General features: G+C 42.2%; 4 protein-coding genes across 4 annotated transcripts; all 4 read right to left on the reverse strand.

The window, feature by feature from the left end:
* Positions 1 to 601: 601 nt before the first annotated feature.
* On the reverse strand, positions 602 to 7,135 carry siva1 (SIVA1, apoptosis-inducing factor). The gene is made up of 4 exons (XM_022195496.2): positions 6,937 to 7,135; positions 6,356 to 6,544; positions 2,452 to 2,605; positions 602 to 821 (listed from the first exon to the last, which is right to left on the reverse strand). Exons 1-4 carry the CDS (start codon positions 7,055 to 7,057, stop codon positions 773 to 775), a joined length of 513 nt encoding a protein of 170 aa, XP_022051188.2. The 5' UTR covers positions 7,058 to 7,135; the 3' UTR covers positions 602 to 772.
* Positions 7,136 to 7,568: 433 nt separating this feature from the next.
* adss1 (adenylosuccinate synthase 1) lies at positions 7,569 to 11,661 on the reverse strand. The gene is made up of 13 exons (XM_022195495.2): positions 11,348 to 11,661; positions 10,415 to 10,517; positions 10,258 to 10,320; positions 10,132 to 10,182; positions 9,973 to 10,039; positions 9,736 to 9,843; positions 9,551 to 9,632; positions 9,342 to 9,468; positions 9,089 to 9,243; positions 8,418 to 8,542; positions 8,163 to 8,260; positions 7,918 to 8,067; positions 7,569 to 7,726 (listed from the first exon to the last, which is right to left on the reverse strand). The coding sequence occupies exons 1-13, from the start codon at positions 11,534 to 11,536 to the stop codon at positions 7,674 to 7,676; spliced, it is 1,371 nt and encodes a 456-aa protein (XP_022051187.1). The 5' UTR covers positions 11,537 to 11,661; the 3' UTR covers positions 7,569 to 7,673.
* Positions 11,662 to 11,858: 197 nt separating this feature from the next.
* On the reverse strand, positions 11,859 to 18,455 carry LOC110952155 (inverted formin-2-like). Its single transcript, XM_051937372.1, has 17 exons — positions 18,334 to 18,455; positions 17,480 to 18,077; positions 16,953 to 17,098; positions 16,782 to 16,843; positions 16,591 to 16,693; positions 16,390 to 16,475; positions 16,170 to 16,270; positions 16,001 to 16,071; positions 15,807 to 15,914; positions 15,641 to 15,711; positions 15,409 to 15,529; positions 15,127 to 15,291; positions 14,788 to 14,890; positions 14,527 to 14,679; positions 13,439 to 14,293; positions 13,093 to 13,152; positions 11,859 to 12,398 (listed from the first exon to the last, which is right to left on the reverse strand). The coding sequence occupies exons 2-16, from the start codon at positions 18,075 to 18,077 to the stop codon at positions 13,094 to 13,096; spliced, it is 2,802 nt and encodes a 933-aa protein (XP_051793332.1). The 5' UTR covers positions 18,334 to 18,455; the 3' UTR covers positions 11,859 to 12,398; position 13,093.
* Positions 18,456 to 19,126: 671 nt separating this feature from the next.
* Positions 19,127 to 24,731, reverse strand: inf2 (inverted formin 2). The gene is made up of 5 exons (XM_022195494.2): positions 24,468 to 24,731; positions 21,049 to 21,459; positions 20,367 to 20,482; positions 20,009 to 20,168; positions 19,127 to 19,164 (listed from the first exon to the last, which is right to left on the reverse strand). Exons 2-5 carry the CDS (start codon positions 21,443 to 21,445, stop codon positions 19,127 to 19,129), a joined length of 711 nt encoding a protein of 236 aa, XP_022051186.1. The 5' UTR covers positions 21,446 to 21,459; positions 24,468 to 24,731.
* Positions 24,732 to 26,188: the final 1,457 nt, after the last annotated feature.

Genomic DNA, 26,188 nt, shown 5'->3' on the forward strand with positions numbered 1-26,188 from the left:
GGATGCGACTCAACAGCTCATATGCACATTCGCAGTAAGCTCCTGGAAGCGCTCTCATCCAAGCTAATATCTGTAACACCAAGTCACATGACTTGACTTCTGCCACCAAGAACAATTACTCACGGTGTACAATACCCGACCCTGAAACCAGTCATCATCAGTGACAAGCAGCAGCCAAGAGAAAGTGATGACTACACCTCAAGGTCGCATCCCGCTGGGATAATTGTAGCCAAATTGTCTGCTGCAAAGGTCTGGTTCTGTTCAACCTCTGGGTCTTCTTGTTTTAATAAATAAATCTGATAGCATATTCTCAAGGTCAGTCCAGACGAGGCTCGACTGGAATTTCATTATCATTGCCGAGCCGAGACAAAACTTACACTCTTCGACTAAAAGGTTGAAACTCTGCCTCTTTAGCATAGTGAGATAAATGTGTTCACCCGATGAGGAAGCAGTGAATGTGCCCAGTTTAAACGGAACTCATCCTTCAGCCAAGTGCTTGATGTGTGCTGCCACCTGCTGATTTATGAGTATGTGACACTCTGATTTTTGTTCAAATGTGTTATTTTTTGTCATGTAATACAACACAGAGGTAACAAAAGTGTATACAAAAGTGTTCAAGTTTATTTCAGTTACTTCTTGAAAATACATATGTACAAGAAAACATCTGGATCACATAAAAACATCACAGGTATAACATGCAGTCATGGTAATATCTCATTTGAGGCAACTATATGTTTAGATATAAACTCTTGATCCATCCTTTGGTCTTCGTTTACGTCGAACAACCGCAGCACAAAACTTCATCGTATCGCCCGCTGTAGCTGTGCAACAAAGAAAGTGTTTATCATTTCAACTAAACTGAAAATATCTGACATATTGTGAGTAATTCTGCTCAGCTAACTTCTGATCCTCCATTCACACTCAGACTGAGTTTGGGTTTCAGCATTTTGGTACTTCAGAGCTTTTCAAAAAGAAATTTCGGCAAATTATTTTTAAAAAAATGCAATTTAGTATAAATGCAACATGTGACCCAGAGATTAAACTGTTGTGTGAGCTGTTTTACAAATTCCTGTGGTCCTCCTCGTGAGACAATCGCGTCATTAATGCTCCATCAAGTGTTTTAAATCGATTACACTGAATATTTAAGCGAAGCTGGGCTTTAAAAAATTGTATTGGGGGTAAAAATCACAACATCTGTAAGAAAAGTGCAATTATATGCTTTCTACAAATCTTTCAGCCCTTGTACTTTGGTACGTGGACAGAGGGATGTAGGGAATAAACCACCAACAAACAATATTCTGCCTGCTGTACCATTTCAGCTGCAACTGCAAAAACAAGATGTGCAAAAGAAACTCAACTTCAAAACACAGACGCAGAACATGGAAGGACTTCAATGATCACTCATCTGCCTTCGTTTTATATTTTAACCTCATAAACTTTGAAAGGATGCCTGCATCTGCGGTCCCTCCTTTGACCACTAAACATTCACATATTTTGCATCACAGGATTCAGGAAATTCTTGTCTTTGCAAAAAACTGCATGGATTCACTTTCATTTCTGATGTATTTGTTCAAAGCAGACTAATTACATTGTCCAAAGTCAGGATGGCCGCTGTAAGTCAGGTGTTGCAGTTTTTCGACAGAACACAAATGGCATATAAATAATAATTTTAGGTGGACAAAAATGTTCACATTTCAACTGATTTCAAAGTTTCAATGCTCCGTTTCTGCATCGAATCCAAAAATCTTTTGGGAGTTTTCTTTCTGGCAAGATTAATTCATTTTATCGTCCAGTTTCTGTTTATTAAAAATACAAGAAAACTACACGCCTTTGTCTGACGTTGATGGAGAATTGCAGGTACGTCTGCAGTTAAGAGTGTACCACAGTACAAGCACTTGCACTAGAGGAGTGTCTTGCACAGAATAGATGAGAAACAGCTTGCACCCCACACCTCGTATAAGCACGTCTTTAATGCCAAAGCAAGTGCTTTTCCAACTGACACCTAATTAACCTCAGCATGCATGGTCTCTCGGTTTAGTCTCAGGATCTAATGATACTTTGAAGCTGAGACGACTAAAGAACATAAAGGGGGAAAAAAAGGAAAGTAAAAATACTGCTGCTAGATTCCAGCTACGGATGCAGTCAAGTTTTCGGGTCTTCTCCTTAATGAGCCACTACACAAATGTAGGTGCAGAAAAGGTAAAGCTTTGCAGACACGATTAGTTTTTAGAATACAGACAAGATAGGTAATGTAAACACATCAGTTTAAATTAGAAAAAATTCTATTAAAAGTGGTATCTGTATCAGTGTCATTTGTACTTTATATGTGCAGTCAGTTAAAAAATAAACAAACACTGCTGTAGATACAACCTTTTACCTCCACCAATGCCCAATGCTGATTGTCAATATATCTGGGAGACTAAGTGGGAACCAAATCTAAGTGGGACTTACTCTATGATGGTGCAGACAGAGCAGCAGAGGCTGGAGCAGCTGGAGCACTGGCGGCTACAGGAGGAACAGGCCTGACGGTCACACTGGGAACATGAAGTCCTGCACCCCTGACTCTTCTGACACACACAGCAGCCTGTGGGACCTGCTGGTGTACCTAGAAAACATATACATTTATACAGTGCTGTGGTGAAACGCAATTAGTTAGGGAACAAAGAAAAAAACAAAAAAAACAACAACCAACCACACCAAGCATCCAAACGTGCAACAACCCTGACATCTGCTGGTAGAAAGTATGTACTAAGTCAAACATCTGCTACCACTGTATTTATTTACAACTGATTTACTGGAGTCCTTCTTCTATAAGATAATGTTCATGGGGGGTACAGGAAGGTTGGAGGTTGCTGCTTTTTTTGTTTGTTTTTTTCTCCTTTAAAGCACTTTGTTTTGTTCTATTTGCATGAAAAGTGCTATGCAACTAAGTCTGATTAATTGACTGAACCATCTGCTTTTGGCCTCGAGCAAAGTAACTTCTTTCAGCCGAGAAATTATCTTTAGCTCATTTGGATAAAAAATTTAATTCCTCAGTACTCATGTGTGCCAGCTAATTGTTTAAAGGAATTTTAAAGAGATACGTCTTTGCCAGAATGTCAAGAAGATGTCATGCAGAAATCACTAAAAGGACAGGTCAATATTGTGTCAAGTCTTACAATACTCAAATACCTATATGTAAACTGAAACTGACATTAATGTTATGTTACTCCTGTGAATACTGAAACTATATTATGTTAATACTAGTCTTTTAAGTCGGAAATGTCCACTAAGTGAGCACTACAGCAAGCAAAAACACATTTTACACAAGCTAGGCCAGACAAGAAGTTTGTCTTGGATATGTTTTCAGGAAGTTATGTGGGTGCATTTATCATTAACTTGGCCCTCTTATCTTTCTATTTTGTATTACAAGAGAACTTGTACTTTAAAAATGTGATAAAAATCTGTCCAAGATTAAAAGTGAGATTTGTATTCAGTCTGCAGTTTGAGGGAAAGTACAAATTTTATTCTACATGGTTGAAAACAATTTTGATTATTTTATAATTTCCCAAAGACCACTGACTGCAGCTTTAATTTTGGTATGTTTGTCAGAGAGGTAAATAATGAATGTATATTAAAATTTGAAACAACAGCAAATTGCAAGGTGTGCAGTTTAGAATATGTGAGGTGTGACTAATACTGTAATTTAATTTAATTGGAACAACTTCAGACTATGAGGGTTTGTTTACCATTGATCAGTGTATACTATGTGGTTCAGGTAGGCTATGTTTCAAATGAAATAAGTTCAGTCTTTCATCCATCCATCATCTATACAGCACTTAATCCTCATCATGGTTGCGGGGTCCCAGCTAACTTAGGATGAAGGTAGAGGACAACCTGGACAGGTCACCAGTCTATCACAGGGCTACACAGAAACAAACAATCACGCTCACATTCACACCTACGAACAATTTAGAATCACCAACTAACCTCAGAATGTTTTTGGACTGTGGGAAGAAGCTGGAGTACCAGAAGAAAACCCACACATGCTCAGGGAGAACATGCAAACTTCATGAACAAAGATCCCAGGCCCAGACATGAATCAGGGATCTTCCAGCTGCAAGCCAACGGTGCTAGCCAACGGTGCTAACCGATGTGCAGCCCCTACGCTCAGTCTTACCATTTAATAAACACATGTTGTATATTTTGCAGCATGTATGACCAAGGGTTAAAACTGTGGTGTCAATGGTTTTACGAATTCATGGCATCCTTCAGTATCCAGAAGTAAAAATTGTGTCGGCAGGTTTGGTTCACTCAGCTATTTTACTAGGATACATCTCCTAAAATCTCACTGCAAGTATCAGTCACTTCACTGCTCACATTCACCACCAGATGCCACTAATGCACAAGTTCTTTGTTGCTGTGACTAATGGCTATGTTCTCATTAACTCTGGACTTCACTCAGTGCCTTCTGGGGTTGCGGTCAGCTGCTGCACCACCAGACCTTACAGAGGACACACACTTTTAGGAAACATAAAGCTGGATGGTCGCCTGGCTATCATCTTTGGTTGATTGTTGAAGAGGGCACACCAGTGGAAACTGGAAGTCCATAAATATGATGAATTCCTGTTGTTTGACAAATCTGAACAGATTCTTCGTGCATTTGTTAATTTTGGTCAAGGTATACACAGCCATTTTTTTAACGGAGTTTGTCCATTTTTCACAGGCAAGTATTCAAGTGCGATGCTGTTTCATGGACAGATGTGACCTGTTTCCTCCTCCTTTCGCGACATATAAAGAAGATGAGTTTTACGAGTTTCAAGTGTTGAATCTGTATTTGGTAGCTGTTCATGAGGACTCTCAATATGCCATCATTAAGGAAAAATAACAAAACAAACACTCATATTGGAGACATAGCCAAAACTTCAAGAGTGACCAAATCAACAATTTGGTCGAATCTGTAAAGGACACAATGTGCTGACAATCTCTGCAACTAAACTAAAGTGGATGATGGCAGAATTCCTTCCTTTGAGGAGAAAACTCGTACCACATTTAGCCAAGTCAAGAACACTCTTGTGGAGGGAGGCGAATCAATGTGAAGATGAACATCACCGGTAATACTCAAGAGCAGAAAGTCCAGGTTAGACTTTGCTAGACAACATCTAAAAACGCCTGTGCAGTTCTGAACCAAAATTCTCTGGTCAGCTGAAACACAGATAAACTTATAACAGAATGATGGGAAGACAAGAGTGTGGAGAAAGAAAGGAAGGGCTCATGATCCAAAGCAGGTCACATTATGTGTCAAACATAGTGGGAGCAGTGATATGACATGGACATGTACGGCTGCTGATGGAACTGGGTCACTAGTGTTTATTGATGATGTCGTCTGACTCACCAGAAGCAGATTTTGGGTGAAGGTGTGAAAATCGCTGTGCATTTCACGCAGCCTTCTTTTCCCCTTCTGCTATCAACGCGCGACTCTGCACTAAATGTAACAATTAAAAAATCTGGGCAAGCAAACCTACCATACTGAAAGTTTCAAGTTTTGCAGTAAAGCAGCCCTGCTAGTTTTTCTTGAGTAATTTGTCATTTTAATGACAGGACTTGTCTCCTTGCATGCACATTTCACCCAATCATTCCCTATGTTACTATTTTTAGGGGACACTGAAATCCTTTGCTTCGCTCTACCCAATGACAACTGTTATTGGTTTGAAGAAATACAAACAGAGTGTTTTTCTTCATAGCAGAATGTTAATGAGGTGCGTTCTGTGCTGCAGAATGGTTTGGCTACGTAAGGCTGATAACAATGTGACAGCTGATTACAGTAGCAGAGTCATTTGTGAAGGATATAATGCCATCACTCTAATGAACAGCTGAGCCATTCCTACTCACCTCTACAATAGACAGTTTTACAATGAACATGTATAGTATCATCTCTGCTTTTTGCACTGCCTCATGCAACTATCATTTTTGCACGACTGTAAATTTCTGTGTATATACTGTGTTATATTTAATTTTATAACTACTATTTTTCCCTCCCTATTCCTCTTTCTGTAGATTCTTTAATTTTTATTATTCTCTTTCATATTCCCAGGGTGACACCAACAGTCGAAACAAAATTCCTTGTATGTTGTGTACGTACTTGGCCAATAAAGTTGATTCCGATTCAATTTTGTTCAGTAAAATGCTGTAATGCTGATAGGACGGCACTCTATACATGGTTAGCTGTTTGAATCAATGCTCAAAGTTACTTCACGCTTCAGTCACATCTTTACTGCTTCATTTTAAATCCACTGTGGTGGTGCACAGAGACAAAATTACAACATCTGTGTCAGTGTCCAAAACCTGTTTTTCCCCTGCTTTAGTTCAGGCTCACCTTGTGCAGAACTGGCTCTTGTCAGTCTCCCATCATGTCCGATCAGTGTCTGTCCTCTCAGCAGAGTCTGGCTGCATGCAGATGTCTCTGCTTGTCCAGGTGGTTGGGGTTCTGTGCACTTTTCCTCTCCGGTCCATATTTTGCCCATCACGGCTTTGGCACCGTTGAATAGCAGACTTTTTGTCTTTTCTGTGACAAAAAAATACCAGATCAGAGTGAAATTATTTGCGGTACCCAGGAAACTGATAATAACTGCACTTTTAAGGCTGTTTAGCTGCACTCTGGCTGTATTGTAGTACTTCGGTTGTAACACCAACTGTACAGAAAACACATCAAGAACACCTTGTTCAAAAGTCGATTAACAGATGCATAGAGGCCATATTAGTGGGAACACATTATTAATCGTATAGTTGAACTAATAAAGTCGCCCAAAGATGACCAATACGACGTTTTTTCAATGTATCATGAAGATAAATCTGTATTTAAAAACTGCTGCGCAACATCAACAAGCAAACATGTGCATCGACGAAGCTAACATTAGCTAAGAGCGCAACGCAGCCACACAGCAAACGCGTACTCACCATATATTTCTTGCCTGTATTTGTTCCCAAACACGCCATAGTTATTTAACTCCTGTTGCCCAATGTGTATTTTGTATTGGGAAGAGAAAGTTTCCGGAAAAGGACAAGTTCGCTTCGGCATTTTAGCTGCTAAAAGTGCTGTGCTGTGCTCGGCCGTGCTCCTGCGGACTCGCACACTTGTTTGTTGCGGGAAAGCGGGAGATGGGCGGAAATGAGCCAATCACAAGCACGTATTATTGTCACGTGAAAGCATTGAGCCAATAAAACAACGGCTCTACTGCCACGTGATCTTGCTTTTTTTATTTTTATTTTTTTTTAACTCGGACCGTATTAATGCTGCCTTCAGGGACTGTCACCAATTTTGTATTTTTATGATTTTAATTTCAGAGATCAATAGCTAGAAAGAACATACATTAGGAAGATGACCACAAGCAACAACAGGAAGAACTTTTTATATTTCAAAATATGAAAAAAATTACCAAAGTGGTGGGAACTTAAATGAAAAGTCAAAACAATCAGAATACACTGAACTAATCGTAATTCAATATTGTTTGATTTGCAAACAGTGAAGAAATACTTTAGAAATCAAATCAATAATTCACAGTCATCTTAAATAAACATAGTCAGCTCTGTTCAGGTTATATAGATGTTTATTATGTAACGTGGAGAAGATCATTTTAGGTGATGAAAAGATGCCACATCATGTCTGTGCTTCCATTTAGGGGGTGAAAAAAGGTTTAGAACATCTGGATCATGCACTCTCTGGACTTTCCAACACCGACCCACTTGACTAAAAAGAGAGAAAGAAATAGGAAGATTAGAAAAGATGACAAAGCTGCAGAAGTCATAACCAAGACATTTCTGATGAGTGAATCAGTGCCACCTGATGGATACCAGGCAGTTCTTGTGTTACTACATATTTTGGTTCTTTGTGTGATCTGCAAAGTACAATTGAGGTTAGTTGTTTTGTATTAAACATACTGGGAACTCCAATGTGGTTCTCAATGAAGCGAATGTAGTTTTGTGCCTTGGCTGGGAGGTCGTTCCACTTCCTGGCTGCAGATGTGTCTGTCTTCCAACCAGGGAAGGTCTCATACTCAACCTCCACTTTTTGCAAAACGTCCATGTTGGCTAAAAGAAAGCGTTTATTACTAATCAGTTATTGGATCTTGATAGCCAGTCCCAGACAAATGTCCTCAAATGAAGCAGGGAATCTGGTAAATTACCTGGGAAATGGGGAATTCGTTTTCCATTGAGTTTATAGGCAACTCCAACTTTAATTTCATCCAGCACATCCAGAATGTCAAGTTTTGTCAGAGCAATGCTGTTGAACAAGTAACAATGGAATTATTTAACAAGCACTGTTTATCACAGGCAGAACGCAAGTGATGATGGTGCAGAAAAAACTGTAAGCTTGCCATGTTCAAACAAAACAACCACAAAACACCAGATGAAAAACCTAAACTGGTGAAGCCACTCACGCGGTGAAGCCATTAATCATGTGAGCATATCTGACAATAACAAGATCCAACCAGCCACAACGACGCTTCCTCCCTGTGGTTACACCAACCTCATGACCCCTCGTCTGCAGCAGCTCCCCTACTGCCTATGGAAACAGGAAAACACAAGCATACTTGTAACTGTACTGATAATGAACTCAAATGAGGGCAGACATTTATAAATACACAATCAGTACATTAGCAGCATGCACAGCTGAGTACAATAAAACATCACATGTGCTGGGGGGATAGAGTTTTAACATTTTGACCTATGTCCCTATGGTTAGTTCCCGTGACAAGTAACACAACCCAGGCTCACACAGTAAATATATCCTTAACCTGTGCTCTGGGCCCTAAATTTATCCCTGTGAACATGTGATCTGCAAAAGACGTAAAGCGTGTTTGAGTCCGTCTCTCACAAAATTTGACAGCTGCACACAGCCAGAATATACTCCCCCTCTCCACCACTACCACCCCTCGCCAGCCTGTGTGTCAGCCACATGATCTCAAACAAACTATACTGGATATCACTTCCTCACATAACATGTCATGTGTCTCCTCATACAATACGTAGAGCAGTAAGGGAAAGTGAGCATGTGACAACACTTTTCCAACGCTCCTGGTGATTTACTGAGGTAACCTCAAGCTCTTACATTGAGTTGTTCTGTGGGGAAAGCTCCGATTCCCACTCTGGTGGTGTAGGCCTTCGCTACGCCAAACACGTCACCAATATTCAGAGGAGGGATCCCGAGACCAGTGCAAGCCCCTCCGACGGTGCAGTTTGATGACGTAACGAAAGGATATGTGCCTGAAAAAAAAGCAATGCAATATAACCGCACTGACTTATTCCCACATGCTGAATTTCTGTTTTAATGAGTAAAACAAAAACTTTATGACAGGTCCTACCAAAATCAATATCAAGCAGAGCAGCATTGGCCCCTTCAACCAAAATTTTCTTTGGAGGTCCGTGAAGAGCTTCGTACATATAATAGACCCCGTCTCTGACCATTGGGCGCAATCTCTCAGAGTATTCCTGTACGACACAAGAAAGCACAGAAACGTCTCATTGCTGGATGAAGAGTCATCCAATAACAGTCACTTTCACAAGTATCTACCTTTAGTTTTTTCAGTTGGTCCTCAACGTCAACTGTCAAGGATGGATACATGGACTGATACTGACGGACGAGGTTCTTGAATCTGAAAAAATTTACAAAATACATAGCTCATGACATATTACCGCACATGAATGGGGTTGGCTCCTTTTGCCTTGGGTTATTCCTTAACTTGACACCATTCCTACCGAGTAGAGAAGTCCTTAAAGTCACCCAGCAGGTCACATACACGGAGGCCAGTGCGAGATGCTTTGCTGGAGTATGCAGGTCCAATTCCCTTCTTAGTTGTTCCAATGCTGTCATTTAAACAAATGTGTGAAATCAGTGCAGATTTGTGCTGTAGTATACTTTGATGTATTGTTGTATCTTTTGGCAAAGGGTCATTCTGAACCGTATCATGCCCTCATCACCTTCCCCATCCTTACTTCTTTCCCTCTTGTGCTTGTCTTTCAGTTTCCTGTAAGCCGTCAACAACCTGGTGGAAATCAAACACTGCAGAGAGACATCAAATCAATAAGATGCAACCTTCAAACAGAAATATCTAATGCAGAATGAAGTGAAACTCTGTAGACAGCTGTACATACCGAGGTGAGCTCTGTCTGAGACAATTAGTCTCTTCTCCCAACCTTTCAGACCTGATTAGAGAGAAGAAATCACACATGTGAACGCACGCTAACTTTAATTTACACTATTTTTTAAAATTAAAATACCTTTTTTCTCATTTTTATCCCCTTCTTCGAACAAACCAGGTAGATGTATGACCACGCCATTACCTACAAGAGCAAAGAAAGAGTTGGCAGGAGGCCCAGTTTGAGTAATAGTTTGAATGATGCTGTCACTATAAATAATAAAGATTGAAGCCTTTACCGATGAGTGACACGCTTTTGGGATTAATGATTCCACTGGGGAGAAGGTGGAAGTCATACTCCTTTCCGTCCACTACCACTGTGTGTCCTGCGTTGTTGCCTCCCTACGAATAACAGAAGAGCACAAGGTTATGATAGCTCATACTGTCGCCATTTGGATCGAACACCCGAGACCAAAAGAGAGGATTCGTGGACATGTCACATCTTATTTTCATAAGGCAGTGATAAGCTACCCTTTCTCCAGATTCGCCAAGCTTTTCCAGCACCTATTTTAACTGACTTGGCTGGTGCTGGTGGACCCTCCACTGTTTCCCCCCACTGGCTTAAGATCTGGCCTTCTCACATATCAAGCCAGCCTGAGAATGTGACCCCTTGAGCCTGGTGGGTGGGGCTCTGAAGCCTGCAGAACACAGGGTGCTAGTCCTGTCAGTGGAGATAGTACAACACAGCAACTGTTGGCAGGTTTTACTGAGTGTCCCGGTGCTAGAGTGACCTCTGGAGTGTTCTGTGTCTTATGTAAGTGGACAGGAACAGCCCTGTTTGGAGTCAGTATGAATTTAATGCATCTCACATCCATTCTGCATCTGTGATCTGCTGGAGAAGCCAGTCAGAGGAAGTTTACACCACACACTGGCATCATGTATGTGGAAAATGATTTGGAGTACAATTAAACTACCACAATGTCCCTATTTTATGATTTGAATCCTGAAGTGGACAGTTAGGAAATCACATTATATGCATGAATATGGTGTATTATAATAGTGAAAAGGCTTTCGAGTTAGTAAGTTTTCTTCAGATCACATAGGTGAAAGTGTTTTCCCTCTGAGCACCTGTTGCACCCTGTAAGAGACAGATTCTAAAGTAAGGAAACGGATTCATACCAAACACGACATTCCACTGCTTGGCTGAAATCATCATCAATCCAAACACTTACCTGGCACCTGCACACAAAGTCAGCTTCTGTTGCCAGTAAATCCACCACTTTGCCTTTTCCTTCGTCTCCCCACTGCGCACCGAGCACCACCGTCACTTTGTTCCCCGCGTCGTTGCGCGATCGCTTCTGTCCGGTCGCCGCGGGCTGATTTGCGTTTTTGTGGTCTTTTGCCGACCAGGTGAGCGACATGATGGTGGTGGTGCCTTTAGTCCGCCCGTCTCAAGAAGACTAAAGTGTCTCCAAGAGTGGCATTGCCATATCTGTAACTTCATAGCCGATGATGTCAGAGCCAGACGCACAGATGGACGTAGCTGTGCTCGGGCGAGTTGTCTCCAAGGCTGCTAAAGCGAGGAGACAACAGCCTTTACGCACAAATCTCAGGTAGACCCACTCATTGAATTTAAATCAAACATTTATTGTGTGTAACCCGCACATTACAGCTTTTCTAATTCATTTCACTCGCCTCAGTGCTGCCATCTGTGCGAATGCACTGACTGAAAACAAACAGCTGTACAGTAAATTCAATTTTATTAAATATATCCAACATTAAAACTTACAATCCATTGTATGCTGTCCTTATATGTGCTGTTGTTTCATGTGAATAATATATAAAGAAATAAGGACATGACATCCGAGCAGCTTTGTTTCAGTGATAAATAAATATCTTGCACCAAACACAGCATCTTTCAGTCTATGGGTGCTGCACGGTACACAGAGCTCATAATAAAACACATTCACTGCTTATTACAACAATTGTACAAACATATAAAGCACATACAACCTTTTTTTTTTGAAGAGTTTTGCACTCAGATACATTTAAAAAAGAACTACAATTTACATAAAGTGACAAGTTATCATCCATGCTGTGAAAATCCCAGCCTTGGATACGTTTCTTCTTCTTGGTCAGGACAACCTTTTCAGAAAGATATTCTTCAAAGAGTCAAAGTTCACGTAGTTTCACAAAATAAAATATACTTCACTCCTTCCAGTTCAGAACTCGTGTGAAATTAACATTTTCTTTTTCCTCTTGTTTTCCTTTTTCTGGAGTCACCTACGGGAAACAAATACTGAAATGAATGGAAAGGACCAAAACATATATAAATTAAATATTTTAATATTTTAAAGGCACTTGCAGGGAAAGTTCTCAGTTGGTTGTTTGGCTTTGAAATGTTCAAAGTTATATGTTTTTAGTAATAAAGAATTTTAATTTATTTAGATCACATACAGCAACTTTCGTAAAAGCCAGATTAACAAAGCACAGGTTACAGGAAGCACACGAGACTGTTAGTAGATCAAACAGTCCCAGTTGCAGATTTAGAGAATGGACAAGCAAATATGGAAATAGAAGACACAAAAGTGACAGCTTTCATGAAATAACTCAGTCCACAATGACTACACAGCGATTTCACAAACTGCAAGGCTGCTTGAGATCAGAAAACTGCATTGTCAGATTACTTTAGAGAGGATTAAATTTTTCACACACAAAAAAAGTTGTTTTAGTTTTTGCTTTTCCCCCCAGGTTTCATGGACATTAGTGTAAACTGAAGACAACATTTTAGCCTGACAACCACTCAATTGGAGGCGTGTTAAAAAGAGTGTTAAAGTCAGACAACACAGACAAATGAAATCCAGATTCCAGTTAGACCAACAGATGACGTGTTACTGGAAACAAAGCTCTGATGATGACTGAGTTCATTAAGAGGATATTCCTGCTTACAGTTTGCCATCCCATCGATTTGACCTACCTCACTGCAACACACAGCCTTTTTTATGCCTAGTGTGTCCTTTTCCACTGTTACCTTGTGCTTCAGAGAGTCAGAATGAAAACAGAGCGTTCAAACAAACTGGCCAGAAATTTAAATCCATTCAGTATTAAATCTGCAAATCAAGCGCTGCACACTGCATTCACACTCTTTAATAAAATGCATGTATTCATGCAAAGTACTTAGAAACATGTGCTAAAATAGCCCATGTATAAGATATAAAATGTAAAATGCAATAAAAATACAACAAAGAAGGATTTCCCTTTATGACACATCAAGAGACTAGCATTCCAAACATGATCTTTATTTAAGTGAATAGATAGATTACCTTGAGCATTCTTCTTTTTGTTTCGTTTAAAAAGCCTCGACTGTTTCTTTGGTTCGGACTTAAGGGAAGGAGGCACCGCTTCAGACACTGATGCCAGATCTTCCGGTTCCAGTCCATCTGGAACGTCGTACCCGCGTGTAGACACATTGCTTTTAGGGTCTGAATGTTTGTAACTCATCACTTCGTCTTGGCCGGCTGCTCTTGCAGTAATGCCTTTCTTATCCTCTTGAGTCTTCTCTTTTCCTGCAGTCTCTGGTAAATGGCTTATTTTATCACGAGTTTCACCTTTCGCATCTCCCGTCATATTGCTTTCACTACTCTGCGTCACATTAGGGTCCGTACTAGGTAAAGGACTTTCATCGATGTGAACATTTACACTAATGTCTGCTGGCTCCTCAGGCGTCAACTTTTCAGTTACCAGACTGGACGTGCCGTCTAGCAAAGCCTCCAGCAGGTCAGAATCTGAGAGGGAGGATGGACTGAGGACACTGGTCTCAGTTGAATCTAATGAAAAGCCGTTTGTGGGGAGATGTGGTTGGTGTTCCCCGTCAACCTGAGGCTGGGGTTGTGTCATATCTGAAACTGCAGGCTTCTCTGGGTGTTGACCCTCCAGTAGCGATGCAGGTCTTTCCAGGGGTGGCTGCATCATCGTAGCTGTTTCTCCTGGCGGCTGGTAGGGAGATACAACTGCTCCGCCTTGCGCTGCATTCAGCTGTGGCGGAGTTTCTTCTGACGGGCTGATGAATCCGTTCACTTCGCCTGGAGTGCCTTGATGAGCCTGTGTCTGAGGTTTGGTGAGAGCGGAGTGCTTGGCTGTATCGACGGCTTCTTCGTCTACAGAATTCACACTTGAACCTGAACGGGAGAGAAAGAGTCTGTAATGGTGATGAATTTACATACATCAAGATGGCCTTTGAAATTGGGTGATGTTCAACAGAGATAGTGGAGCAAAAGCAATGGAGCTAGCGCAGCGAGATGGGAGAGCCGTAGAAGCAAAAATCCTACAAGGCAGTTGTGTGGCTCGCAGCTAAGCGGATCAGGAGCAGAGCTAGGAACTGCGGATGGAGGCCACAGTCTCTTGTCCTTACCAGGCGGGCAGGTATCCCTACGCATTTCACTAGAAGGTAGGCTTTCCGAATCGCACCTTGGCCGGGTCTTTCTCAGGCTGAAACCTCTCCTGATATCCGCCAGGAGGTGGTCGATGATGCAGCCATCATTCTGTGGCACGAAGCCTTTCTTGACTGAAAGAAGATGGGTAGACAGAGGGCTCAAAACAGATGCTTTTCAAATTACATCTTGGCTTAAAATTTCGAGTACAATGCAAGAACAGAGGGATCTTCACAACTTACTTATTTTTCCATTCTCTCCTTTCTGCCTCTTGGACTCCTCCTCTGCCAGTTGCTTCTTTCTCTTCTCAGCCTTGGCTGCTTGCTCTTTCCTGGTTTTATTTTCCTGTTATCATGAAAGAAAGGATGTCACTCACTGCCAAGAACAAAGTGTGAATAACAGTTTGTCTTTGTATCATTCAGGCAGATACACATTAACATCTTTGAGCTTTTCCTACGGTGTATTCACACTCACAAAAGCGATTTCACTGCACAGTGTATTTATGCAGATGTATTCAATAGCACAGCATGCAAACATATAATCCTATAGACTTCTACCATCAATAAAGTATCATTACTGACCTTGAGAGCCTTGATGAAAAGTCCTCGGAAAGTTCTGATGGTTCCAAATAGTTCCTCAAGCGACAGCTTATTAGTGTCTTCACATAAGTAGACAGCCAGTTCGCTCTTCTTCTTGTCAATGTCGGTGAATCTTTCACTTAAAGCTTGACATGCTTCTCGATTTTCCTGGAGCAGAGAGAGAGAGAGAGAGAGAGAGAAGCCTTTTGGTTGTGGATCTAGCTGCCAAAAGCAGCACTGAGTTATCCGTTCTGCATCTATTTGAAAGACAAACAAGAATCTCACCTCAAGTACTTTGGCATATTGCTCTTTTACCTCCTCCACAGAGTTGGAGACTTTCTTGGTTGCTTCATTAAGTCGCTTCAGTAAGGCACTGGCTTCTGACTGAACAGAGTCCAGATTAACTCTGAGGACAAAGTGCAAAGCCCCGTTTGTTATGTATCTCTTCCAGATCCATTGAGAACCAATTAAAAAGGCACAACATGAGTTTGAATAGATGTGAAATAGATTTCTATACCCTGCTGCTTTTTCACATATCTCTATATCATCTGGCAGTGCCAACAACTCCGGGTGGTTCGCCTCTGCTTCCTTTGCAAAACAAGCCACACAGTGGGTAATTAAACAGGTTCAAGATTGAGAGGGGGGAGGAAACGGTTATGGCAGCTGTTCACCACTTTGTATACCTCCAGGATGTGATGAAGCAGCGTAATGCGGCTCTTGTTGGCCTTGGTCTCCGTTAGCTTGAGCAGAGAGCTGATCTTAAAGCCTTCGGCATTCCCTGTGTGACTTCCCTGGAAGTAGACCAAATATTAAAAATGCAAGCTCTGTCTAAATGCCAGCTTCATTAAACTATAAATGAGACAGAGGAAGATCTTACGTAGTTGAGAAAATTTCCCACGTCAAGGATGAGCCGGCAGAAACTGGGCATGAGTGGGCTCATTCTGAGAGCTAAGAGATTTGTTAAATTGTGTTAATTTGAATATATATATGTAGCTGAATAATTAAGAATGACAAATGCCTGCATGTGAATGCAGAGGTTAACTTACACTGGCAGGCCTCCTCCACCAGCTTGACTTTAGGTTTGAGCATCTCCAACACTGATGAAGTCTCCTCGCACAACAACATGCACTCAATTCTCAACTGATAACTGGAGTGAGAAAGCAAAGCAAATAAGGAGTCAAGTAAGGCTGCATACATTGCATTTACAATAATAGAATATTACATAATGAACAGAACACTTCAGCTAGAACTGGAGTACAAAGTTACCATGGCACAGTGAGGAGGGTGGTGTAGAAACGGTCGACATTCGCCAGCTTGTCTCTTTCTCCTTGGAAGGACTTCAAATTCTCGATCTACGTGAAGGCATAAGAGAGTGACTCACACATGCAGGGTCAGTTTTAAGTGGGCTCTTAATTGGCAAATGAGTGCAAAAAACTCTAAGGATTCAGAGGTGCGAATAATACAAACCTCATGCTTCTCTGGTAGAAGCTTAAGAAGCTGTTTTAGCACCTCTACATCGAACCTACTCCGGTCCCCATTCTGGATCATGGCTACAAAATCCTCATTTGTGCTGCATACAGAAAACAAAACTAATATTCAGTGAAGATGAGCCAAAAATATGCATGTGAAAAAAATCAAAGCAATGCATCATCTCTCACCATTTGAACTGCTTTAGAAATATGTTCACGTTCAAGTTTTTCTTTGGATCAATGAATGTAATCTAGAGGAAAAAACAGAGAGGCATATTTATTGTTCAGCTCTGTTTATCAGCTGGTGTGTTCTGACTGCTACAGCTCTGAGGAGCTCTGTTGAGTGTTGACCAAGCACACCTCTTTAGGCTCCTTCTTGACAGGAGCAGCTGCCCCCTTGTCTTTGTGCTCGGTCACCGGGAGACAGAACAGCTGCTCAATACTGCTGTAGTCCGGCTCCCGAGGAGGCAGCTCTTTCTGAACTGAGGCCCACATGGAGTGACCATCTGTGTGCACAGAGGAAGAGAGTAACCTGTCATGAGCTTGTGTGGCTCCACTTTGTATCAGCATTGGCCCAAGTGATGTCCCTTCTTCTGTCAAAACTTGGGGGAATCCTCTGTAGCATCCACATTAAAATAACAGCTTTTTCTACCTTTATTTTTCCTTTTAAAGCATATCAAAGGGCCTGAAATGGGTGAGAATATGATGATCGGTTGGTAGATTCTAGAGTCAGGCAAACTTTCTCCACTCTTTAGTTTTAGCATGCACCAAAGTTGGCTTGATACGCTTGTAATTAGATTTCATCAGGGTTTGTTGCCGCATAAAGATGAATGACAGATTGTCAGTGAAATAATTTGAGCCTTCACAAGAACGTCTCATCCACTTACCCGTGACAGCACGAAGCTTCTGCCAGTTCAGCTTTTTCATCCTCAGAGTAGGGCACCGACTTGTCTTTAGAGGGACGCCGCAACCCAGGGCCTGATTACTCTGAGCTACTATCATGCCTAGGGGAGGAGGTGGTGGAGGTGGCATGCCGGGTAGCGGAGGAGGAGGCGGCGGTCCAGCACCCATCCCCGGTAAGGGTGGCGGTGGAGGAGGCATGCCTGGACCAGAGGGCAGTGGTGGTGGCGGCGGCGGCGGAGGCATTCCAGGCAAAGGCGGAGGTGGTGGAGGACCACCAAGCCCTCCAGGTAGGGGCAGAGGAGGTGGTGGGGGCGGCGGTGGGCACTGGAGGGGGGGTCCGCCCATACCAGGGGGTAGAGGAGGCGGTGGGGGTGGAGGTGGAGGAGGAGGAGGAGGAGAGGTGCACAGTGGCTTCTGAGAGGATGCCGTGGTGTTGCCTGGCTTGTCTTTGTCTTGATGATCCAGATCAGTCTGAACAGCCTTATCCACCTTCAGTCGCAGGCCGTCCACTTCGTGATGATCCACAGAGCCTCTCCCTTTGAAAAACATCAGCCGCTGCATGATCTTCTCGCAGGACTCCATCTGAGCTGGAGCACAAAGTCAGACAAACACACACATACATAACTGATGAGGCCCATTTGAAATAACTTCTGTCACCACAACAAAAGCTTTCAGCCATCCTGTCACCAGCTGCCTCTGGTTCATCTCCACGCTCTGCTTTCCTGGATAATCGCTCCCCTCCACACATTCATCACCGACGGGGGTCATTAGCTAGACACTAGCCTCTTCTGAGTGTTGACCCAATGTGAATGTATTGTTGTTGCTGGTGCTGACTCACAGTCCTGGGCCAGCAGTATGGCTCTGTTAGTGATAGCCTCCAGAGCCAGCCAGATATCAGAGCGGCTCGGTCCCAGCATCAACAGCGTCTGCAGGATGGACAGCAGCTGGAGAGAAGCTGGAGAGCTGCTCACCTGCACAAACACAAATTAATCAGGTTTGTTATTTTTACATGCTTAAATCTAATAATGAGTGCCAGGGCTGCTAAAATATCACGCCAGAATCAGTGTTAATCAGAAAGATAACAGGTTATTCTTCTTATTGTGGGGCATCTGTAGCCAAACATGCATCCATTCATTCATCATTTGGTTGGGCTGTGTCAGTTCTAAGTGGAACATGATGAAGCCATTTGAATTCCCTGCTCTCACCTTATTGAAGAGTGTAGTAAAAACCTCCAGGTGATTACTCATATCAATGCCCCCATACACTCGCAGCAGCTCCTCTTCATCTTCAGCCATCGCCTCTTCAAAAGCTTCACATTGAATTATCAAATCCTCATCCTCCTGCTCCCTGCACAGCACACACATACAGATCACTGCGTGGCACACGCACACTTCATCATTGAAATGCCATTTTCAGTACTTTTTAACAAAAGCAGCGACAAGGACTGCTTTCTAAATTGCCGTTAATAATGGAAATAAATTGCAAAACTCTTTTCTTAAAAGCATTCTTTTACTTGGAAGGATGCTGGCCTTTAGAAGTAACCTTTAAAAAAATCAACTGCGGTGAGTTTATTGTATAAATTAAGAAATTAAAAGGCTGACAAAATCAAATGTGAACAGCAGAAGGATGGCTCACCTTAGCTTTGGCAGAATATCAAGTAACTGAAGCCCTGCAAGGAAAAACAACAAAGCACAGCCCTGAGTATCACAGAACTCACTTATTAGTTTTTTAGGAAAGTTTATCTTCAAAAGGTGTCCCACATCTCTACACAGTTGGATATGTTAGTTTTTGGGAAATGGCAGGAAGTCACAGGTGAGCAATCACTAAGGAGGAGTGGCCAATCAGAAGGCTGATTGTTCAAAGGTGGCGGGGTAACTCAGCAGTGTTTACATAGCTGCACCAATGACATATTTGTCAAACTCTTTCCAATGTGGTGCTTTTCAGGCATCTTAGTGACTAATGGTGGCGCCTCATAGAAAAAAAGTCTTGGGTTCAAGTCTGGGTGTTACAATCACTCCGAGGTTAATTGAGTTTTTGCCCTGTATCTGCTGGAACAGACTCGAGCGGCCCTGAGAGGAAATAACCTGTTAAACAAAGTGGATAGATGGATGGATGGAGAGTGAATTTCAATTCATGTGGTCTGCTCTCTCAAATATATTATCAGAATCTCCTTAGTGCGACGTTATTTAATTAGTAGGAGAGTGGCGATATTTCATTTGCACTGCAACTTTTAATAGTCACCAGTTGTGATGCAAAATGCATGAATACACAAAGCTGAATACACTTGAGGTTTGCCTAGTTCTCAGGCGTTTTGTCACAGTAAGAATGAGGCCATTAGACCTATTCTTAGGCAAACCCAGTGACAGAGATACTTGTAATACTGCACTTGCTCATGGCCCAATTTTCCCCTTTGACTTCACTTTCCACCAACAATTTGCCACAGTGTGACCTTGCGCTCATTATAGGGCTGTAAACTGATAAATTTTTAAATAGCAGCCGAACAGAAAACCTACCTATAAACTCCTTTCTCATCCTGTCTCTCTGCCTGAGGTCGTCCGTCCCGAAGATGAGGGCGTTGATGACACTGAGGAGAGTGACCATGTAAGGGACGTTGTCTGTGGCCTGCAGCTCGTTCATGATCACGCTGAAGCGATACTGCCGCGTCTTCACGCCCTGAACGAGAAATCAAAGTCACAGTAAACAATCAGGAGAGGTTAAGAAGACTCTAATTCTGCAAAGCTGGTGCACAAAACCCACCACTAGAGGGCACTGTCCAGGGATTTGTCACTGATTATACAGTTTAAATTGAAGCAAATCCCACTTCATCTCAACCTGCCAGAAACAGAGTTTTCTAAATGTTGATCCACTTGCCTTGTAGTGGTCCAGGGCATCTAGTGCCAGGCGATGCCCCTCGGTAGAAAACATGCTGAGAGCTGCAAGGAGCTCAAACACCTGCTTCTTCACCATGATATTGGAAGTATCCAAAGCTGTGGAGCGTTACGATTACACACATCAATACAGGCACTCAAATGATTCTATCAGTTTCTCTTGAATTAAGCCGCTCTCGCTACTCCTTCCTCCTTGTGTCTACATTTAAGCAGAATGCCTTGTTTTGCTGGGGAATTTCTGCTTTTGAACTTTGCCCTCTGAAGATGTGACGTTGCTGTGTAGATAAACACGTGTTATGTGCTTGAAGATGGGAAAATCCAATAAACCCAACCTATTGTGATGTTGTATTTTTAGGGATTTCCTAAAAGAAGCCCTTACTGATTCATGCTTGTGTACAAAACAGAGGATATGAAATTGTGTTCAGCAGAGTGAGTCAGCCCTTTAGTCATGTGAGTTATGACCACTGAACACAAATGTTGCGTAATATATAAGAAATGGGTGGCATCTTGTGTCTTTAGATGTTATTATTTTGAATAAAAGTAGTTTATTTAACTCTAAAATATAGGGTGAAACATTTATTTTCTGAATCACCTGGGTGGCTCCTTTCACATGAGACTAAATTGAGACATAAACACTATTTAAAGAAAGTGCATTTATAGTCAACCTTGGGAAAGCTTCCGGATGTATCCCTCGTTCTCTATAATGAAGTGGATCCCTGCTGACGAGTTCATCACCGCACGAACACAGCTGACACAGGTGAGCTGCAGAAGGGCATCTGCTATGCGAGAGCATCCTCGTCCAGAGAGCCGGTCTAGAGCCTCCAGGAGGAGATCCAGCCCACTCAGCTCCAGGAACTGGACCATCCATGTCTGGTCGCTGCCTTCGAGCCGGCGTTTCAGCCCAGAGTAGTTGACCACGGTGGGAACTTGCAGCAGTCTGATGCACAGCTCTGGATCAGCGCTCTCCAGGTTGGCTTCCTGCTGGGTATCGGAGTCCTGCGAGGAGCCCAGCCGACCCCTGACTGCCGCCCACTTCTTCTTCCCATCTGATTTCGTCGACATGACGGCTGGCAGAGCTGCAGAGGAAGCAGAAACAATGTTCTGCAGATGATAGGAGATATTTTTAGCAAATATTACTGAGCAAAAAACATGGTGCTGATTTTGGAATGCCTGTTTGCACTGATATCCACTAATCTTGTCCAGTGTGCAGTGTTGTCATGGCCGTCAAAGCCAAAGGAAGCAGAAAACAAGGCCTTATCAGAACGGAAAACAGAATGGGAAACGATAGCACTGCAGTTTGTGGATGAGTTAAAGATATGTCAGCAGTCCACTCATCACCAGCTCTGCCAAACATTCCAACGTAATCCTGCGTGAAAGAGAGTTTTACTGTCAGCTCATCAAAACTCTCCACAAAGCCAAATTCAACATTGTCTGGACATGAATAATCTACAATATATAAATACTGGATAGTTAAAAAAAAAAAACCTCACTGGAACTGAAAACCACCGACATTAACAGGGCACACCTGTAAAAAGCTACTGCAAAAATGTGAGTGTGCAGAACCATTACCCCAACATATCTGACACTGAGATGAATGCACACACTGCTCCCACAAGGGGCTCTTTCTGGCATATCCTCAGAGCACAGTCCCCTCTTTTACCAACCTGGTTTCTAAAAACTATCCGCTGTAGGTCATGTAACTTGGTATAAACACATTCCCACACTGGAGTAAAATCAACAGGGTAAGAGCTAAGGCCAAAAAAGGGTAAAACTTTCTCCAAAACTCTAAAAATACTTCCTTTCTAAGCTGGAGTTGTGATATTGGACTGTTCAGTGAACAGTGTGAGCTTCCTCCATCTCCTGTTGTTGGTTTCATGCTTGGCACAGATAGGATATACACATGAGACAGTGAGTGATGAGCAGGAACAAACACAATGCTCTGCACAGTCAAGGAGCCGGTGGAAGCTTTCACAAGTCCTGTATTTTACCATCCAGACAACGTGAGGCCTCATAGGAATCTTGCTTTTTCTGCATGTTAGCAGTGAACTACACAGTTACAAGCAGCTTGCAAACGGGTTGGATAACTCGCTCTCTTTTGAAAAAGCACTTTGCACAGAACAGAAGCAATGACTTGTGAAAAATCCAACAAATTGGCTTTCAATTCACTCTGAGTCAAGGTAAAACCAGGCTTTTCTTTTCTCACATTTTCTGGCAAAGCATTTGTCGGATCTGACTGCAGCATTTCAGTCCTGCTGCCAGTGTGAGAGTGTTACCGTGGCAGCAAGCAGGCAGACAATGGTGTTTTACAATAAGCCTTCTCAATGCTCTTCAAAGAGCTGTGTTCATTAGTCACAAAATGGATGGAATGCTCCCTGCCCCCCTTTCAGCCCAATAAGAGTTATCCCCAGCAGTGCTTTAAACACTTTCACATTGTGCTTTCACTGTCAGCACGGGCAGGGAACAAAAGTTGCAAGTTGACGCCTGTGATCTGGAGAATTTTCACAGGCATGGACACTTGTGAAGATAGTGGTGTTCATTAAAATGCACTGAGAATTTTGTTAAATGGATTTGACTTCCAGTAAAGGCATAGTTGGGGTGACTAAGACACTTCAAACAAGCTGGTGTGTGTGTGTTTTCTTCTGTGAATCCCCAGCTTGGCTCAGGAACTTTACAGCGGGAAGGAAAGGACTTTCCCATGTCAGGAAGTTTGGATCAAGATAAACAAGCCAGTGTGGCAGTCTGAGTTCCTCCTTTATAGAACTATGCCTGCTGCTTTCATTTTTGAATTGAGACATGTTCTGTTCAAGCAGAAACACCTGGGTGGGTTACATGTTAAGCCGCATCAAAAAAGAAAAATCACAGAAAAGCAACATTTGCATATCCGCTCCTCAAATATCAGCAAGTTCCATTTGTCGACCTTGTCTGCCAGAGCTCCCACATGTACCGCTAATAGCAGGCTGATTCACTGTACACAGGACAAGCCTACTCATCTGTCCTCTGGTTAAGCCGCCCACACAGCAGCCCACTGCTACTGTACAGCATCAACACTTATGAATGCGCAGAAACAGCTCCACTGATTTATTTCCTCTGAGACATATGCAAAGCTTATGGGTGCAAATACTTGTTTTTTAACATAAATCTCTAAAGTTCTGTGTGCGTCAGCAATAAATGCACGAGTGTATAAAGATCTGAGTGAAGAAGAGGAAGGTAATTACATCTCAAGGACCAGTTTACACATGTTCCAGTCATTTCTAGCCTTCCTTGCACTGACATGCCAGTTAGATTTAAGACGAGAATACTGATTTTGAACACTGAATGATTGCTACTCTGTAAATGTCTATTATTATTACACAAATCATATTGAAGACTGAGCTTTTTTTCCAGCTTTGTCCACATCTTAAAATATTTTCCTGTATTTTGCAGGGATGATAATTGCAACAGAAGACATCTGGTGCTCATTTAACTCCCGTTTTAACCTCCTCTCCTCCCCTGTTTGCTGTTTTAAGGGAGTGACCAAATGCCTGCAAAGTCTACAAGCACATTGTGGAGTTGGAATGTGATCCATCCCAGTGCAGGATTTGAGTTTTCTTTACTCCCACAATGTCTGAGGATGCAATTTGCACATCAGCACAGAGAACAAAACAAGTGTGAAAACCCATAATGTCACAATAAAGCCTTTAAACTGCAATCCTCAGTGGATTTTGACAACACAGTTTATTTTTAATGACATCCTTCCTCTTTTGATTATATCCAAGGGAAGACGGATTACAAGAACAGCCGATTACTACCTCCAGGATGGATCGACACCACCATGCTGCCACTTTGCCAGTCTGCATCATGCCCTGGCCCATCATCAAGCACCTGAAATAGCGACATTATCGGAGCATCTTTGCTACTTTGCGCTGCGCTTTTTCTCCACATACCAGAGGACATAACGGGACTGTAGTCACCTCACTGTGGCGAGTAAAAGACGGCAGAAAAAAACAGAATCACACCGTTTACTACTGTCACTACTCCACATGTGACAGCTCAATGTGCTGTTGCACCATTATAGATCACCTATAGGCAGAGTATGATGCCTTACCTGCTTTTATTCCATAAATGTACACTTGAAGATTCGCGTCCTCTGGAGTCTCTCAGATGGGGAAGCGCTTTGCAGTCATCCACACAGTCTTTGTTTTCCAAACTGATAGAAGATGGGATGTGGACCAGAGATAATTTGGGCACTGAGCAGCAGATCAGGCCCTATGGTATGCGGATGGTACTGCTTTCAAATCGCGACGGCCCCTGAGCTTTCACTCACTTGTGACAGACTCAAGTGTTAAGACAGCAGCATTATAGCGCCGAAACTTCCGGTCAAGGCTTTCAGAATAACATTTGTGCGTCGATGATGGCAGAAATTCAGAAAGCTGCTCAGAAAACTCGAAAACAAAATCCTCATTCTGGAGCCTCGGGTCGCAGATTGATACCATTCTTTAAGTCTTTAACTCTCCATCAAACTAAACAAACAACAACAACAACAACAAAGAGTACAGAATTCATTACTCCATCTCAAATGCAATATTAGACCGTTTTTTTCATAGGCATTACTGGCAAAATGTGACGCCTTATATTCGAATATTAAAAAAAGCAGAGAAATTGAAGTACATGAATAATTTCAACATTTCAGTGTCTTCCAGCAGCAATGGAATGAAAATAGAACAACACAAATGAAGTGCTTACATAAACTTTTAAAAACAATTAGATCAAAACAGCATGAGCACGTTCAAAAATAGACATTTATTGTTAATTTACATGCTATGAAAAGAGGTAAAATACCCATTAAAAGCAAGTTAGGGTTGCTTTCTCTACTTGCTAAGTGCCCTCGCTAAAACATAGCTATTTTAGCTCTATTTAGCTAAGTTCCAGCAAGCTAGCTGATACCACATTTCAGAGGAATTATATTTGAGGAAATTTATAAATATGCTTTCCTCTAAGACATATATTTTATGATGGTCAAAAAAATAAAATCCCTGTCGAAATGACAAAAATGAGTGTCCTACTTTGACAGTATCATGGTGTTCTATTTAGACAATTTGCAGTTGGCAAAATGGGAGGCAAACAAATAGCTCTGCCTTTAAACAACCCTGTCAAAAGTCCTCAGCTAACAAAAAGCAAAATGGTAAATGTCATACCTTGTATTATAGTGGTTGAGGATGAGTCAGAGCATTATTGGTGGTAAAACTGTCTGAGAAGGGATTTCAGGACTGCATTGTAAATACCCCATTAGTATTGTTGTAGACCTACTTTGTTTACAGGTGGCTGCTTTAGTTTAACACTGATGGCTTCCCTAACTTCATTAACACCTTAGAGATCCATATTAAACTAAAATGGTGCTGGTGGAACACTGCAACAGTGTTGCTTATCCAGACATTCTTTACCACATACTTACTACATACTCCATTAGGACACCCGTGGAGTTCAATGTTGCTTTTATTTTGAAGGTAAAATTACCTTATTTCCGATCTTAATGTGTCTGTCGTTGTGCAACTTGAGGCTGTTTTTGATGGTGAATGCAGCCAGTGGTTGGGCCCTCCTCCTCCCACACTCCCCATCCCATCAGCTGCTCCTGACTCCAACAGGACAGTAGCTGCTGGGGGGAACAGAACCGGGGTTCTCAGGCAGGTTCTCCACATTAAACCCAAGATGCATTAACAGACTTGTATGCTATTGTGCTGTGAAGTTAAGATAACTGATAGCTGAAGACACAACGCCCTCACTTCAGATGGCCTGACTGCTCTGAAGTGCCCTGAGTAAAAACCTGTT

This window comes from Acanthochromis polyacanthus, chromosome 1 (assembly GCF_021347895.1).
Source record: "Acanthochromis polyacanthus isolate Apoly-LR-REF ecotype Palm Island chromosome 1, KAUST_Apoly_ChrSc, whole genome shotgun sequence".
In the NCBI taxonomy this organism is placed as follows: Eukaryota; Metazoa; Chordata; class Actinopteri; family Pomacentridae; genus Acanthochromis; species Acanthochromis polyacanthus.